The sequence below is a fragment of the Carassius carassius genome, chromosome 9 (assembly GCF_963082965.1).
Source record: "Carassius carassius chromosome 9, fCarCar2.1, whole genome shotgun sequence".
Lineage (NCBI taxonomy): Eukaryota > Metazoa > Chordata > Actinopteri > Cypriniformes > Cyprinidae > Carassius > Carassius carassius.
In genome coordinates, this window is record NC_081763.1 from 18,246,751 (window position 1) to 18,265,880 (window position 19,130).

Genomic DNA, 19,130 nt, shown 5'->3' on the forward strand with positions numbered 1-19,130 from the left:
TTACTACATTACACTTACAAGAAATTGTCATAATTGTCAGTAATTATGCTTATTTATTTAGAATACGTTAGGGGCAAAATATAAATATTTAGAAAATATTATTAATAACATTTAGAAAATATTCCATTGTTTATCTATGCTTTTCTATGTACTAGATGGATGTCTTTGTGCCTGACCCATTAGCGGTTAAGCTGTTCCCCTGTTGATGAAGAGAGTAATTAATTGACCCTCTTGTAACCCTCAGAGTAATTATCTCCCTCTTAAAGCCTGCAGAGGGAACATTTTTACACAAACAAGCCTGAATAATTTTTTTTGTGATTTAATTAGTGTATTGCCAGGGTCATCATCACTGAAATTGCAAAAAGGTTTAAACAAATATTTAAAATGTAAAAAAGTTCACTCAATATTTTTTTAATGATCCAATGTTGTTGGATGTTACTGATGTCTAATCTGCACCAAAGCGCAGCAGGTATATGAAATATAAAGGAATAAGTAAAAAGCATACTAAAACCAAGCCAAGTAATAAACATCACTTTAATGCATTCTGAAACAACCAAACTACACTTTCCTCACTTAATACACTTCTCTGATTGATTCACACATCCATGAAAGAGACCTTTAAAGGGATACTGCTGATCAGAGGTCTGCTTCATTTCTCCACACACTTAATAAACCATTATATGGACAGCATCAGCGAGAAAAAAAAAAAAAACCTCTTCAAGTTTCAAAGCAGACAGGGAGATGGTGGACTAAACATTTCTGTTTAGAATATAATGCAGACAGTTCAAAACAGTCACCACTGAAACTAAATTCTTTGTGTCAATGAGGTCATTTCAACAGCTTTTTAAAAAAAATAATTATTTCATGATTTATCTATATTCTATTTCTATCAATTTCTTTTTTTAATCTATATTTCAACATGCTTTGTTCAAGTCTCTCTACACTATTTAAGTTATAATATACACATATATGTTTAAGAGATAATTATATAGCTATTATTATATGCATTTTTTTATCTAAATAAATAAATAAATACTTATCTTCACTGGCACAGTGTCATTATTATTATGTGTTTATATTACCACTCACCTAATCATTCGTAATCATCTACATTAACATTGACATTTGTGGGAAACACACAATTGACCTGAAACAAACACGTATCTCACGCAGGTCACACAGAAGAAAGATTAAGAAAACAGATACAGTAATGTTTCTGATTGCACACTGATTCTATGCGAAGTATCATGTTTATCCTTACATACTTCATAGACTGAATGAGAAAGAGTTAAGACAAAATACAGCTCCACGTTATTGATAATACAGTACATGAACTGAACTTGGCAAAAGCGTGCAAGGTAACAGAGCAAAGAGAAATGCATGTATTTGCAACTTCTTGCTTCTTTGCATGGCATTATATTGCCCAGGCTGTGAAAGAATGTTCATTGTTGTGAAGACACTAACATTAATGCATTTAGAAGGTGATAGACCTAGAATCCTTAAGAGGCCATACATTATTATAATTTTTTCGGGAGTCTTTTGACTTAATTTTCTTGTGATCCTAAATAACTACATTGCTGCATTTATTTGTAAATTTGTAAACAGTAATATTGTGAAATATTATTACAATTAAAGCCTTTTCTATTTGAATATATTTTAAAATGTAATTTATTCCTGTTATTGCAAAGATAAATCATCAGCTGCCATTACTCCAGATTTAAGTGCCACATGATCCTTTAGAAATCATTCTAATAGGCTTTTTATTTTATTTTTGTGTAAACTCTGATACATTTTAATTCCTGCCAGGAATACTTTGAAGAATAGAAATCAAAAACAGAAATAAATTAAATATGAATAAATGTATTTTGGTTAACCGAATGCATCCTTGCTTAATAAACATTTCTTAAAAAAAACAAAAAAAAAACCTTCCTGACTCATGTGAAAGATGACACGAGAAATAGTGAGAAACATATAGAAAAGCAAAAGTCCAGATCACAAGAAAAAAACGTTGGTATATTCAGAACATGTCAATGTTATGACAAAACAACACAAAAATATAAAAACAAAACAATGTGCCATGGTTAAAGAGATACTCCACCCCAAAATTACAATTTTGTCATTAATCACTTACCCTCATGTCATTCTTAACCTGTAAAAGCTTTGTTCCTCTTCAGAACACAATTTAAGATATTTTGGATGAAAACCGGGAGGCTTGTGACTGTCCAATAGACTGCAAAGTAAGTTACACTGTCAAGGTCCAGAAAAGTATGAAAAGCATCATCACCGTATGATCTTCTGTGTCAGCCACGTCACAAGGATACGTTTTCTACGTGTATTTACACTGTGATTTGAAAGAAAACAGCACATCCTTGTGTCGCGGTTGACACAGAAGAGCGTACACTGCCTGTTCAGCTCATATTCTCCAAAATGGCGCTACGGTGATGCGTACAGACATACAGGAGACGAATTGTTGAATAAAGTCGTTATTTTTGTTTTATTCCCGTACAAAATGTATTCTCGTCGCTTCATAACATTACGGTTGAACCACTGATGGCAGATGGACAATTCTGAGGATGCTTTTCTGGACCTTGACAGTGTAATTTACTTTGCAGTCTATGGGACAGTCACAAGCCTCCCGGTTTTCATTCAAAATATCTTAAATGGTAAATTTTCATTTTGGGGTGGAGTGTCCCTTTAAGAGCCATGGCTCTTATGGTTTCTGCAGACTTCAGCTGTTGTAAGTGCAAACATTTACCAAACACACACTAACAAACACTTAAACACAATCACAGATCAGTGTGTGCATGGAGAACAGTGATACAGGTCACAAAACACAACCAAACCAAGCTTTGGTGTAAAATAAAAATGACCAACTGTGTTGCCACAGACTTCCAAAGAACTGCAATCATATTGAAGTCTGAAAAAAGAAACAATATGATTATTTAAACACTGCAGACCAAACCAGTGGTTATGTGTGGTCTCAACTGTCTGAGCCACACAGCTGCTCTTCCTCTCAACACTTGAGCAGCCTGAACGCAGCTGAGAATCAGATGATGAGATTATTGAGCTCCCATGTAAGATAGTATCAATGTGATAAAAAGAAAACATGGACAGCAGGTTTCTGCTAGTCATCATAAACATTTTTTTCTATGGTCTACATCTCCCCACTATAATAATGATAAGGGAGAGTAAACACAAATAACACCAAGACAGTGCCCACTATTCAGTCGAGAATAGATCTATGAGTTTATGTTTCAAATAATTAAAAATCACACACAGAAATGTCGGGACACTCCCAGATTTTTGTGTTTGTCTTTTCCATAGATCTCTATCCCACCTGCAGTGACTGTCCTGTGTAAGTATTATGTGACCTCGAGCGAAGCCGGAGAGACGCGGTCACACTCGGCACGGGTGCGCAGGCTGTGCCACTGTTCCACTGGAGTGCGCTGGGAGCCCAGGAGTCTGCGCCAGTGCCTGGATTCCTGCGGGCCGCTGGAGAACTGGCCAATCACAATGCGACCAACAAAATCGTTGCTACTCTTCATGTTATGCCCGTAAACTAAGAAGGAAAAAAAAATAAAAATTAATGTTAAAACCTGTCAGATTTTTCTTAAGAGCTACTTTTAATTCATTCCATAATTGATGAACTTTACACAGTTATTGAACTGAATTTCATAAACAATGAACTGATTTAAACTGAATAATGACTTTTTACTACAATCTTTTTCAAGCTGCTGTACAGCAGAATTGCACTCAGTTTGCATCACAGGTTTGAAACAATCTATATTGTATAAAGTGCTATATTAATAAAAGGTACTGACTAACATCTGCTTGGAGTTTCCATATTGAGAATTGTGCTTTTCCATTCAATGTTTGAAAAAGCACTACAAATCAGCTAATAACATAAAAACAAGAAATAAAAGCTGAAATAAAATATAATATTTAAAAAAAAGATTAATTCTGGTAGTTGTCAAGGCAACATTTCTCACTTCCATTTAGTATAAGTTGGAGTAAATAAACTAAATAAATGACTGAAATAGCTAAATCTAAAAATTAAAACTATAAAAAACTATATACTTTAGATATATAAAAACTAATATAAATGACTAAAACACACACAACTAAAATTAAAATCAAAATCTAAAATATAAAAATTAAATCTAATTCAAAATATTAACAAAAACTATTATAGTAAATCAATGATACATTGATAGTGACACAAATGTGTCCTCTTATTTCTTTGGCTTGTCACTCATCTTTTCTGTCAATTTGTTTTTCTCTGTCTCAGTCCAATTTTGTTAATGGAGTAGGGTCAGAGTAAGAGGCAATGTTAATTTCATCATAAACAAGATTGGAGACTTTTCTTCTCTGTGTTTCTCCTCTCTTTCCTCTAACTGGCAGTGGAGTGCACAAATAATACTGTCACAAAGCCCAGATGTGGCCTAGCTTCAGTTATGCAGCCCCACTCCAGACAAGGATCTCACAGCATCATGACTCCAGCTTCAGTCCAGAGCTGGTGAAGCACCGTCACCAAGCAACATCAGCTCTTGAGAAGTGGTTTATCCTATACTGCACGCCAAGGACTCCTTCAAGTTTACAGCTAAAGCTGTTATTACAGCCTACATGAGCAGCTACACCGTTTCCTCATCACTATATGAATTCAAGGTGTGAGTTAAACCACATAAAAATTATAGGAGACAATCCTATTTATAGTGGAGATCTACTTTGAGAACCTTCATATTTGATCAGTAGATGTTCTGGAGTTACAAAAAATGTGAATATATGGTGAATTTTGAAGAATATCTCAAATGACTCTTGTGCTGTATTCCAACCTAAGTGTGTGAGTTTAATATCTTTAATGAATCAGTTGATTCAGTTTATAAAACCATTGTGAATTACTCAATAAATCATGAATCCAGTTCTGAGTTCAAGTCCAAGACTCAGTGATCTGGTCAGAATAGATAAGGGAAAGATTCTATGAGGAAAAAAAATAAAATTACATTTCAGTCAGTTCTTTAGAAGACTTGGATTATAGTGCACAAGCGGAATGAACCACATTTATGATACTTTTTATTATGTGCCTTTGCCAGTGTTATTTTAGAATCATTGAGATACTAATAAAGTTTTATTAATAATTTTAATAAGATTTTCAGATTTGTCAGATTCCATAAAGTTAGATAAAGTTTAGAATTAAATAAAGTTCCAGGAATTTTGTTGCGTTTGATAATTTTCATTAGTTTTTTGGTTTTAGTTAAGTACACCAAGTTAAACTAAATGAAAATGTTTCCAATTAGCTGAAATAAAATGTTTATATATATATATATATATATATATATATATATATATATATATATATATATATATATATATATATATATATATAAAATTGTATATATTTTTGAAGTTTAAAAGCTCCAGTCACTTTTCACTGTAACTGCACTGAAATGAGCAATCAGAATGTTATCCAAAATGTATCCAAAGTCAGTTGTGTTTGGAAAAGCATGAGGGTTAATAAATGACAATTTTTATTTTTGACCATTATTTCACCATTTCTGACCAGTCCTTCAAACAGGAATAATGGGATCAGACCCACATGTCAAAAAGAATCCTATATTTCTAATAAAAGAGTTTGTTAAACCTGATTTATTTGTCTTCAAGCTTTGCAAAATATATGTCAGTTTAAAGACAAACACTGAGCTGTTTGGATGGTTGACATCATCAGTTGAAAGCAAAAGAACAGGCGTGGTGCATGTTTGGCAGAGACACATGCACTGGACTCACTATGTTGAGCTGATGACTTCACCAGCTATGTCACATTCAACAGTCCTGAGGGAACTCTACTGCTCTAGGCTCGTTCATATTTGATAAAACCACAATTGTGAGGTACACATCATTACTGCTCATTTAGAAATGGAAATATGAGGCTAAGGAAAAAAGGCATCAAGGGTTATCTAATCATGCATTATTATCTCTTTCTCCAAATGTGCATTCATGTATCAAAGGAAGCATATTAGAAAAGTAAAGTTCACGAGTTCACGATGCTGATAAACCATCATTGGTTATAGGTAAGTCAGCTGTATTTATACCTACTGGTGTTGATTAACTTGAGAGCCCTCTACTTGTGTTAATTATCACAATTATAATTAATCCTTCTCCCAAACTTTGTTAAAGGTCCCGTTCTTCGTGATCCCATGTTTTAAACTTTAGTTAGTGTGTAATGTTGTTGTGAGAGTATAAATAATATCTGTAAAATTCTAAAGCTCAAAGTTCAATGCCAAGATATTTTATTTAACAAAATTCGCCTACAAAAAACGACCCGTTTGGACTACATCCCTCTAGTTCCTGCAGGAATGACGTCACTAAAACAGTTTTTTAACTAACCTCCGCCCACATCAATACACAAAAAAGGGGGCGTGGTCTTGTTGCGCTCCGACGGAGAAGAGGAAGAGCTGCGTTTGTGTTTGTCGCCATGTCGTCGAAACGCTGTTATTTTCATCTCGGAGTCCAATCACCTTTGTTTGGGCTTCCCAGGGACGCTGTACTTGGAGATTAATGGTTACAATTTATGTTTAACTCGGTTCCCGAAAATTATAATCCACATGTAACACTATGTGCAGCACATTTTGCTGAGGACAGCGATCTCCGTCAATCTCAATCAGTTTAATGCCGGATTCACACAAAGATTATTCTTGAAAGATGGAGCAGTTCTCCTTTGTCTGGAGAAGGCGTTGTTTATGGATCAAAACCGGTAAGTATATTTTATTATTTAAGTTGGTGCGTTTAACAGTTTCTGTAACTTATTACACAAAGGGCAACGCTGTTTAGCTTTGCTAACTAGATGTTAGTGCTGTGCAAAAAAATCAAATGCGATTTTCATGCGCATCTCGTCAGTGATTATAAGTACTTCTCCAGCAGTTTTCAAAACAAATCCTGCCCACTTGCTTCTCAAAACTAGTCCAATCGCGTTTCCAGGAGGGCAGCGCGCGCTCAGCTGCTGTCGAATCACAACACAGGAACCGCTGGCACAATCAGAACTCGCTATGTATTTCTGAAGGAGGGACTTCATAGAACAAGGAAGTCATCAGCCCGTTTTTATGACAGGGTAAACAGCGGTATACAGATAGGTGAATTGTGTGAAAAATACTGTGTTTTTTTACACACGAAACATGAACACATGTTATATTGCACACTGTAAACACAATCAAAGCTTCAAAAAAGCACGAAAAACTGGTCCTTTAATAAATCATCATTTAATGGGAAATCTCCAGCTCAAAACATTACATTACTGAATTATGCTGAGATGCAAACCTGGATGTTTGCAAAAGCCAGAGATTGCTAATAATGTGGATGAAGAACCAAGCGGGAGTTCCCTGGAGGAACAGCTTCCTGGAGAACAGTCACAGCAACAGCAGAAGACTGTTGAGAGCATCCCTGAGGATCAACATCAAGTGGGTGAAATGACTGGAGTTGACCCTTCGGCAGCTGTTCCCAACTCAATGCAAGAGTCCAAGTGATGGAAACCAGGATCTGAGTGAAACTGCTTAAGTTAGACTGTGTCGCCATCAAGGACAGAAGGAGATGAAGCAAAGAAGCAAAGAGCTGGATCAGAACATTAAGCTGGCGAACTAGGCCCTGGTTAACATTGCATAGGCCATCATCAAGCACAGCACACTTGAGTATGCAGCAGTTGCAATCATTGCAGGCAAGATGAAGGATACTCCAAAGAAGGCAAGAAAAGAACTGCTGTGGAAGAGAAGTCTTCAGCAGAAGATCTGCCAACATCGCAGTATCCTCACCATCTTTGGCGAGATCAAGTTTGAAGTCGCCAGCATGCATGTCCATAAGCAGATCAATCGCATACTCAGATTGGCGTGAATGTACTACAGCAAACTCAAGGGGTTTACCCAGGACATCAAGATTAAGCTATATGAGAGGGCTCAGAGGTTGCGACGGGCTTATTGAGCTTGAGTCTGCAAACAACATCGCCATTGTCTGCCTTAGCAAATACATTGAGCGAGGTAGTGACATCCTCGTGAACATCCGGAAGAAGCACGAAGCCAGCAAAACCAAATTACTCCCTGACGAAGACGGTGAATGAGATCCACAAACACTATGGTCTTCCCAGGCAAGAGGATCACCCAGAGAGCGCTAAAACCATAGATGTGTCAGGAACATGAAGAGAGAGAACTCAAACGCAGAGGATACGTGCAACAGTTTATTAGGTACAACAGAAAATCCGTAAAAACGTGTGGTGAAACACACATGAGCCAAAAACTGGTGTAACAACTCCAGAGCCGTCCGTACAGTCACCTGCGGACACAGGATGTGGAGACCACCTCTGGTCCAATGCCCAACGGGACTTGGAAAAACGAGACAGAGGATCTCGGGCACACAGCCAACGAAAGACTCCTCGTCTAGACGTCCTGAGCACAACAGCGGAAAAAGGTGAGGAAACAGACACACAGCACAGTAACAATGACAACACAAAATCTACTGACAACAAGGGACAGACACAGCAGGGAATATAAGGGAGAATGGAAACAAGCGACAGGTGAGGAGTTGCCCAGGTCACGAGCTGCAGAAAATGACAGGACACAGACAACAGAGAAGCAGATGAAGCACCCTGAACCATGACAGTACCCCACCCCCGACGTCCCCGGAGGACTCACAATGACGCCGATGGAATTGGTCAATGAAAGCATGATCCAGAATGTTACGTGCCGGAATCCAACATCTCTGCTCCGGACCATAGCCCCCCAGTCTACCAGGTATTGATAACCTCTACCTCTACAAGATTCTCTCCAGATCCTGGTTAGCACGCTCAGCCTGACCGTTTGTCTACGGGTGATACCCGGAGGAAAGACTCGCAGTCGCCCCCAGCTGTCGACAGAAACTTAGACACAAATTGGGGACCCCTGTCAGAAACCACATTCACTGGAAGGCCATGAATACGGAAAACGTGATCCAGGACGATAGTCGCTGTCTCCCTCGCTGAGGGCAATTTGGGGAGGGGTATGAAATGTTTGGCCTTCGAGAACCTGTCCACCACAGTAAGGACTACCGTGTTGCCGCTAGACAGAGGTAGGCCTGTGAAGAAGTCCATAGCTATGTGTGACCAGGGTCTCGACGGGACAGGCAGCGGCTGGAGTAACCTTGCTGGGGATCGATTGGAGCCCTTACCCGCAGCACAAACAGGACATGCCGACACGAACTGATGAGCGTCCCGTGCCATGGACAACAACAGGCTCTCAGGGCAACCCATGGGAACAGTGGCATTGTGCAGAGCTGAGCGGACTCTGGACTCCAGCCCCCAGGTGACCATTGCTACTACCCGATCGGGGGGCAGAATGAAAGTATGTCAGGCTTACCATTCTTGGACCCCGGACGGAAGGCGATGTTAAAATTGAACCAACCGAAGAATAGTGCCCAGCGAGCCTGTCAGGAATTCAGTCGTTTAGCGGTGCGGATGTATTCTAAGTTTTTATGATCGGTCCAAACTATAAAAGGGACCTCCATGCCCTCTAACCAGTGACGCCACTCTTCCAGCGCCAACTTAACAGCCAGTAACTCCCTATTTCTGATGTCGTAATTCCGTTCCGAGGGGGTTAAACGATGAGAAAAAAATGCACAGGGATGTACTCTGTCATCTTAAGGTGACCTCTGAAACAAAATTGCCCCCGCTCCCACCTCTAACGCATGGCTCTGTGTAGTAACAGCTGCTCTATGTGAAATCACGCACCTGATGGAATTTACCGCTGATTAGAGAACCGGCTTTACTGACGAGATGCGCATAACGATCTTGATCGGTGCACCCCTAGATAACGATTCTTGACCGTGATATTTTTCAAGCCCCAATAATATATACAGGGACAGAGCGATCCATCCTTCTTCCCCACAAAGAAGAACCCCGCCCCAGCCGGAGAGGAAGAGGGCTGGATGATCCCAGCTGCCTGAGAATCAGTGATGTACTTCTCCATGGCCTCCCTCTCAGGCCCGGAAAGAGAGTAAAGGCACCCCCTAGGTGGAAAAGTGCCAGTCAACACATCTATCGCACAGTCGTACGGGCGGTGCGGAGGAAGAGATGAAGCTCAGGACTTACTGAAAACCATTATCATGTCATGGTAAGCCTCTGGTACATTTGCCAGGCCCACCAGCTCCTCCTGTAACACAGAACGAGACATAACAGGAGAAAATGCAGGACCCAAACATTGAGATAAACAAAAAGAGCTCCATGCCAGAACAGAATTAAGAGTCCAGTCAATGTGTGGGTTATGTTTGACCAACCATGTGTGTCCTAACACTAATGGAGCGGAGGGAGAATGAATGAGGAGAATACAAATCTCCTCAGCATGATTACCCGAGAGAATGAGAGTAATAAACCTGGTGGACTGTGTAATTCTAGTGAGATGGGTGCCGCACAGAGTCCTGGCTGAAATGGGCTCGGCCAGTGGAACAGATAGAACACCTAATTGAGCAGCCAGCTCATTGTCCATAAAATCACCCTCTGCTCCAGAATCAATTAAAGCTGGCATCTGATGAATAGTTTTATTAAATTTTAATGAAGCCTGGAGGACGGAACGACCAACAGAGGGCAGCAATGTATTAGTGATGCTCACCGTACACCCCTCCTTGGACGAAAAATGCCGCCCCTTCATTGGACACGAGGCCGCCACATGCCCGGCCCCCCACAGTAAAGACACAGACTGTGAGTGAGGCGATGGCGCCTCTCGGTGATCGTCAGCCGGGCTCTCCTGATCTGCATGGGCTCCTCCTCAGGCATGACGAGACGCTAAGAAGTAGCATCACCCGCCGCTCCAGCAGAGAAGGAGAAGGGCTCATGAGAGACCACACTCTTCCGATGCCGGGACCGGAGAGCTATCCGGTTGTCAACGCGGATGGTGAGGTTGACTAAACCGTCGAGGCTGGGAGGCAGTTTGAGAGAATATATCTCGTCCTTGATGTAGTCTGCCAACCCGTGAGGAAAGTGATCCCACTGCGCTTTAGCATTCCATCCGCATGACGTGGCGAGAGTGCGTGGAGTAATGGATGGATGGAGTGGAATCTATGGAGTAATCCGACACCGACCATCCTAAGCGCAGAGCGATCGAATACCTTGCGGAGCTCCTCCGAAAACTCCTTAAACGAGCTTTGATGTTCATTGTCCCACATGGCCGTTCCCCATTCTCTCGCTTGTCCGATTAAAAGCGTGATGGTGAATGCCACCTTAGATCGTTCCGTGGGAAAACAGGAGAGCTGGAGTGAAAAAGTCAGTGAAAATTGTGATAGAAATGAATGCCATGAGTTGGGCTCATCGGAGTAAGGAACAGGTGGATTAAGATGAGGTTCTGCATGATGGGAAGCAACGGTCTCTGGTTCGGACGGAGGTTGTACAACAGGAGTTGCGGGAGGAATAATGTGAAGCCGATCAAGCCATTCTGTGAGCTGGGTCAGTTGCAGTGACAGCTCCGAAAACACGTGATGTGAAGTGGTGATCTCCTCCTGCTGTCTACCCAGCAGCGTGCCTTGCTGCCTGAGGATTCAGAGAACATCGATCTCCTCTGCTGAGTCCATATTGGTCAGTTGATACTGTCAGGAACTTGAAGAGAGAGAACTCAAATGCAGAGGATAAGTGCAACAGTTTATTAGGTATACCAGACAATCCAAATATAATCCAACGTGTGGTGACGCACACAAGAGCCGAAAACTGGTGTAACAACTCCAGAGCCATTCGTACAGTCACCTGCGGACACAGGCTGTGGAGACCACCTCTGGTGCAATGCCCAACGGGACTTGGAAAAACGAGATGGGCACACGGCCAACGAAAGACTTTTCGTCTAGACATCCTGAGCACAACAGGGAAAAAGGTGAGGAAACAAACACACAGCACAGTAACAATGACAACACAAAATCTACTGAAAACAAGGGACAGACACATCAGGGAATATAAGGGAGAATGGGTCAGAAGAAGCAATAGGTGAGGGTGAGGTGAGGTGATTGCCCAGGTCACGAGCTGCAGAAAATGACAGGACACAGATAACAGGGAAGCCGATGAAGCACCCCGAACCGTGACAGGATGAAGGTCGAGCACTGAGAGAGAATATCGAGCGAGATCATATCGAGTGTGTGATGGAGAAGGCTCTCCATGGCAAGTTCTTATATCTGAATGAAAATGTAATAAAATATCTGAAATATCTGAATGAGCCATTTGTAAACAAGGAAACCAGTCTACCTTGGCTCCAAGGTCTGGCATTAAACAACAAACACAAAGCAGATCATGCACTTAACACCAAGTACCACCAACGTAAGATCCTTAACATGCAGGTCAATAGTAGATGTAGAATATGTGGAGCAACTGTGGAAACAGTCAGTCACATCATTTCCGGTTGCTTCACACTTGCTCACAGATACTATAAGGAGCAACATAACAAGGAACGGGACAAGGGTGTGTTTACCCACCATTAGTGCCAACTGGCAGGACATCATTGTCCACAACAAGAAGGACAAGATGTGTCTGATCATCGATGTCACAATACCAATGGACCACAATGTAGTGGAGAAAGAAAACAACAATCTCATAAAGTATAGGATCCTGGGATTCAAAATCAGCAGTTCCTGGAACACTAGAACTCAGATAGTGCCAGTTGTGTTTGGAGCCCTTGGATGCATTTAAAAAGGTTTCCACCCATATGTGGACCAGATCCCAGGGAAGCCAAGTGCCTTCAAAGCACAGAAGCTCATGCTTTGTGGGACAGCACATATCCTATGCAAAGTAACTCCCGAGGACTTGGGTCCCGGATGGTGACTGAGAGATTATAATTAAAATATTAATTTAGTGTTTAAAGGGGTCATGAATTGAGAAATCAACTTTTACTTGACCTTTTGATATATCGGTGATCATTATACTAAAACAATATCCTGTAAGTTTTTAGAACTGAAAACATCCTTGTTACAGAAATAAAAGCTTATTGACACCAGGTCCAGCGAACGCCAGATCCTGGAATGTGCCTACTTTTGATGGAATAGATAGGTTAAACACCGCCTCCTAATTCTGTAGCCTCGCCCACTGATTCGGACATGACATAGTAGGGAAATAACGTCAGTGGCACTTAACCAGAGAAACCAAGCAATAAGAATGCCATTGAAGAATCTGCTTGTGGAAGAACACAGTCGCTGCATAACCTTCCTTCTGATTCAAATATTAGGAATGCGTGGTTGAAATTTATTTTTAATGAAGTTACAGTGCACGTTAGTAAAGCATTGAGCATTTGTTCATGTCATTTCACCGCCAATTCCTTTGTAAACAAGACACAGGTTGACACTGGATTTGCAGAGACTGAGATTAAAAAGCAATGGTGTGCTGTCTACATTGGATCCGACAGGAATGGTGCAGCACACTTTTGTGTATAAAACAAAAAATTGTCTCAATTGCTTTGTTAGACATCACTTGATATGTCCTGATTATGTGTAGATGTCTAATCAAAGTCACAAAAGGCTCCAACTATGAAGTTAGTTTGTAGTTAGTTTACTATGCAAAATATTACTCAATCATAGTAGTGGGTGTTTACTTCCAAGTCTTCAATTCAGCACGCACAAAAAAACTGAGCCTTTCTTGAGCCCGCCTCAAAGCCAGGGTATAAAATTATTATTACTTATTGATTTTGGTGTTTTTTAATGTAAAAATCATGCAAACGGCATAAGTGGACTTCAGACAACAGTTTAAATATTTAAAAAATTTCACTTCATGACCCCTTTAAACTTAATAATACATTTTAATAATACATTTTTATTATAAAAATGTTTACTAAATATATAATTTCATTATTTTAAACCATTGGATGTTTGTGTAATGTTTTAATAATATTATTACTAATAATTAAAATAACTGATGTATATTCTTTATTATGATTATTATTTATTTTCTGTTATTAGAATGGTAACTAAACTAAAATCTGATTACCTTATTCTACAACATTGAATGTTTGTATGATATGCAGTATACTCATGCAAATAGATTTATGCTATTTAGGTGCTTTAACAAAACATCTGTGTAAACTTATAATGAAATATGTAGAAGAGTTCAAAAGTCTCAGACCAATGGGTGAAAGCACTCCACCTATAATTATGGGTACTGGGCACAACTTTGACCACTTCCAATGTGCATAGTTGCCTGATGGGATTTCATGTTGAATGGAGCCAGAAGATCTGTTTCCCTTTACTGCTTATGGTTATTATTTGGACATAACACTATCATTAAATTCCCATTACTTGCTCTGTCAGAGGTGATCTTCTTTCAGTTAAAATGATACTTATGAAAAATGACACTAAGAAATGTAAAGAAATAAAAGAAAAAGAACTAGTCCCTAATCTAGTCTCATCAAACAGACCAGGAGTGAGAGACAGAGGCCCAGCAGGGGTGGGATTGCAGGCAGTGTTTGACTGCAGGTCTTTTGTAGTCTGAAACATCAGAGAGAAGCGGTGGGCAGGCAGCCCTGGATGGTATGACTGGAAGATGCACATGCTGACCAGCCTAGATGGGGTACAGGCTGCACTCACCCTTTAGCGTGAAATATACCTACCTGTAAATATCATTGTTGACTTAGCACTGATTACAGCTGAGTAAACCAGCATAAACTACAGGCTGTGTTTACTGCTCTGTACTGTCTCAAAGGTTAGGTTATGAGCACAGGCCACCATCAGCCCTATGCAATCACAGTGCATGGCTGCACCTGGGTGAGGATTGCAAATGTTAAATGTCAGTGTGTACCAGTGCATAAAATCTCAGCATGAACAACCATCCGTGTCAGCTTCTGACTGGCAGCATCTGTAATTGAATAAATCCTATCGGAATTTAAATGAACCATTAATGTGGTGCCCTATGGAAGCCCTTGGTCATAAAATAGATTACACTAATTGTGAAGAATTGCTACATTTCAACTGGTTAAAAATGGGACTGTTTAATCCTGGAGATGTGGCTTTCCAACTTTACTGTATTAGGTATACAACAAGACCGTTTCAACTGTTGTAAATAGGGCTGTGAATTTGAATAATGGATTAATTCAGTGTCATTGAAAATATCATCACACTAAACATATATTACAATTTCAAATTTAGGGGTTGATAAGATTTTTTTTTTTTTTTTTTTAGATAAATCTCTTATACTCATCAAGGCTATATTTATTTGAGCAAAAATACAGTACAAACATATTGTGAAATATTATTACAAACAAACAAACTGTTTTTATGTTTTTATATTTTAATATGTGAGACCCTGGACCACAAATCTAGTCATAAGGGTCAGTGTTTCAAAACTGAGATTTATGCTTCATCTGAAATCTGAATAAATAACATTTCCATTGATGTATGGTTTATTAGGATCTGACAATATTTAGCCGAGATACAACTTTTTGAAAATCTGGGACCTGAGGGAACCAAAAAAAAAAGAAGCAAAATATTGAGAAAATTGCCTGTAAAAAAAATTGTCCTAATGAAGTCCTTGGCATGCATATTACTAACCGAAAAATGTAGTTTTAATATATTTACAGTAGGAAATTGACAAAATAGAACATGGAACATAATCTTTACTTAATATCCTAATAATTTTTGGCAAAAAAGAAATATCAATCATTTTGACCCATACAATGTTTTTTTGGCTATTGCTACAAATATGCCCCAGCAAATTAAGACTGGTGTTGTGGTCCAGGCTCACATATTTTCAAAATGTCATTTATTTCTGTGATGGAAAAGCTGGATGGAAAGCTAATTGTCAGCATCATTACTCCAGTCTTCAGTGTCACATCATTCTTCAGAAATCAATCTAATATGCTGATTTGCTGCTCAAAACATTTCTTATTTATTATCAATGTTGAAAACATTTGTGCTGCTTAATAATTGTGTGGAAACCATGATAATTTTTTTAAAAATCTTTGATAAACAGAAATTTCAAAAGAACAGCATTTATTTGTAATTAAAAAAAAGTAAATAATCTTTTGTAACATTATAATTGTGTTTACTGTGACTTTTGATCAATAATGCATCCTTGATGAATAAAAGTATTAATTAAAAAAAACAAAACAAATAAATAAATAATCTTACTGATCCCAAAATTTTAACTGATAATGCATATACAATAGGTATAGAGAAGAATCACCCCTCTTTAAAATAATCACTTTTATTTGCTTTGCAGCCTGAAATGAAGACGGACACAGTTTTTGTTTTATTCAGCTGTATTTACTCACTGCAACTTATAACATCCAAGTGAAAGATGTAACACCAACATGTCAGAAAAAAAAAAAAAAACTGTGTCTGTTTTTATTTTAGGCTGCAAAGCAAAAAAAAATTTTTTTTTTTTATTTGGGGGGGTGATTTGTTCCTATACCTACTGTAAAACTGCACACACACACACACACACACACACACACACACACACACACACACACACACACACACACACACACACACACACACACACACACAAGGCCAACAAGTGCTAAGCATTTCTCGGGGAACTCCTTCAAGACTGTTGGAAGACCATTTCAGGTGACTACCTCTTGAAGCTCATCAAGAGAATGCCAAGAGTGTGCAAAGCAGTAATCAAAGCAAAAGGTGGCTACTTTGAAGAACCTACAATATGACATATTTTCAGTTGTTTCACACTTTTTTGTTATGTATATAATTCCATATATAATTCCACATGTGTTAATTCATAGTTTTGATGCCTTCAGTGTGACTCTACAATTTTCATAGTCATGAAAATAAAGAAAACTCTTTGAATGAGAAGGTGTGTCCAAACTTTTGGTCTGTACTATCTATCTATCTATCTATCTATCTATATATATATATATATATATATATATATATATATGAAGAAGTAAATAATTCAAACTGAGATTTTCTCATTCTTCATAAGAAAGGTCATCATAAAGACATTGCTCACATTTTTCATTGTGTAGAGCTCTGTATGTATGTCTTTATGTGTACATATTCCTGTGTACATGTTCAAAACAATACCTGTGAACACAAGACTGACTTCACACAGTTCCTCTTGAGGTACACGGAAGCTAAATGACTCGTTGTAGCAGGGGTCAATGGTGCCCCTCATACAGGATGTTTTCTTAGTCTTCATCAACTTAAGACTTGACACCAACTGCACCTTAACGAAAGGATCTGGATAAAGAGAAGAAACAACTGGGTTAAAGTTAACATCAATTGCTTTCTGAAACAAATTTGTTTTTGTAACATAGCATATTTCTCAGTGAAACAGGATACTCTGTAGGGGAAAATCTAGGCAGGACTTGATTTTATTCATCAGGAACTGATTAAAACATGAAAGTGTGCATTTCATACCAAAATGGAGCAAGACCAATAGCGAATTTGCTAAAACAAAGACTATTGGACTAAAATCTATTTGACTATTGGTTAACTTTTAACTTTTCAACTGTTTCAGAGACAAAGCAAGTTATTCTATCACAAAGACAATGACTTTGCATTCTTCTGCATATATTTCTTTGGTCATTGAATCTGATATAAGTTCTCTGAAATTTTAGAGAGTGGAATGAGGAAAACACACTGAAACACATTTACCTGAACCTTGGCACATGTCTGTCTGAAGCAACTGCTTTGCCCGGATGATGTCCACATTTAACCTGCCAGCACTGGGCAGGTAGTTTAAGGACAGAAGAAGCTCACCAAGCTCAACCTCATTCTGAAAACCAGCACGTTGAGAAAATGTCAGTAAATTAACACGTTGTGCATGTGTTTAAGTGTCAAAGACAGGAATTAAAGCTGTAATTTCAGAGTAATGCAATAATGAATTGTGTGCAATGATACGTTACACTGATCAAAGGTGATAGTAAAAACCTTTATAATGTTTCAAAAGATTTACATTTCAAATAAGTGCATTTACAAAACAATTAAATTTTTTACTTTCTCGTCATCAAAGAATCCTGAAAAAGAAATCATTAAATTTAATAAAAACTAATTAAGGCAAGGCATTCTAAAGTATGGCTGCAATGATTTCACATTTGACTAAATAACTTAATTTAGCTTTATGTGACCTAACTTCTAAGTCATTGTGCAAGTGCCACACCTAAAATGACTGAAAAAATAATAATGTGACTCAGGCAAGTGGTATTACCTGAGAGCTGGGCACCAGGGCCTTCCACCAATGTCCTCCCTTCACCAGATCAACCTCACTAAGAGGAAGAGACACTTTCCCGATGACACAGTGCCGGGAAAACTTGTCGAAGTCGACTAGAGAGAGGAGCAGGGTGCGTCTCTGGGCCTCCAGGAAGGGGACCTCAAAAGTGAAGCGCTCTTCAAAAACTGGGTTCTGTGTCTTGCGTTTAACGCCAGTCTGCCTGGAGTTCTTGTGGTCGGGCAGTAGGCTCATCTTCACGTAGGGGTTCGAGTGGGCCATGTCTTGGCGAGCACCATCGCATGTTACGGGAGGGGGCAGATCCCGGGCCTCAATGACTCGCACGATGAGGTGGGCGTTGATGAGATCATACTGTGTGCTGAAGTGCAGCATGCCCAGTTGGTACCGCACCAGGATCTCTTCATCCGTCAGAGAGTCAACATCATCGCTGCATGAGTCGAGAGAATACAGACGAGGCTCCAGTTTGCGTAAGTAGTCATCTGGTGGAGTTGAGGGCTTACGCAGAGGCTGCACCACTTCCTTCCGGGGTACCATGGCCCAGAATTCAATCGGCTTTACATCCACCATGGGGGAGCTTGGCCGTTGTGAATTCAGACCTGCAAAATGGGACAGCCATTAAGCGAAATTGAAGTGATCATTCTAATTCTATTCTTTAAAAATTGAAAGTTAAATCTGGAATGACTGGTGAGCTGGCCTGCTAGGGTGAAGCTGGATCGGGAAGTTTCTGAGATGGGCAGCTTGCACTTTACAGTGGTGTCAGTTTGAACAGGTAAAGCATGGTTCTCGGCCATGATGTGAGAATTTGTGCTTCTCTCGTCATTGCATTCATTGACACTGGAAGAGATGAGTTTGTTAAGTATTAGTAGCAGTACTGACACATTCCCTGTTGAAAATGCCAACATATGTTAACATTTACAACAATTGGGGTGTTACTATTTTTAAAGGAAGTCTCTTATGCACACCAAGGCTGCGTTTA

The 19,130-nt window shown here is 39.3% G+C and overlaps 1 protein-coding gene across 1 annotated transcript in view; it reads right to left on the minus strand.

Moving 5' to 3' along the window:
* Positions 1-2,859: 2,859 nt before the first annotated feature.
* The window catches only part of LOC132149142 (synaptotagmin-17-like), a 42,717-nt gene continuing 26,446 nt past the window's right edge, over positions 2,860-19,130 (minus strand). Inside the window, exons 4-8 of the mRNA XM_059558111.1 lie at positions 18,849-18,988; positions 18,134-18,750; positions 17,581-17,701; positions 17,008-17,163; positions 2,860-3,559 (exon numbers count right to left, since the gene is read on the minus strand). Coding sequence (XP_059414094.1) covers positions 3,363-3,559; positions 17,008-17,163; positions 17,581-17,701; positions 18,134-18,750; positions 18,849-18,988 — 1,231 coding nt within the window. The 3' untranslated portion in view covers positions 2,860-3,362. The remainder of the gene's footprint in view (positions 3,560-17,007; positions 17,164-17,580; positions 17,702-18,133; positions 18,751-18,848; positions 18,989-19,130) is intronic.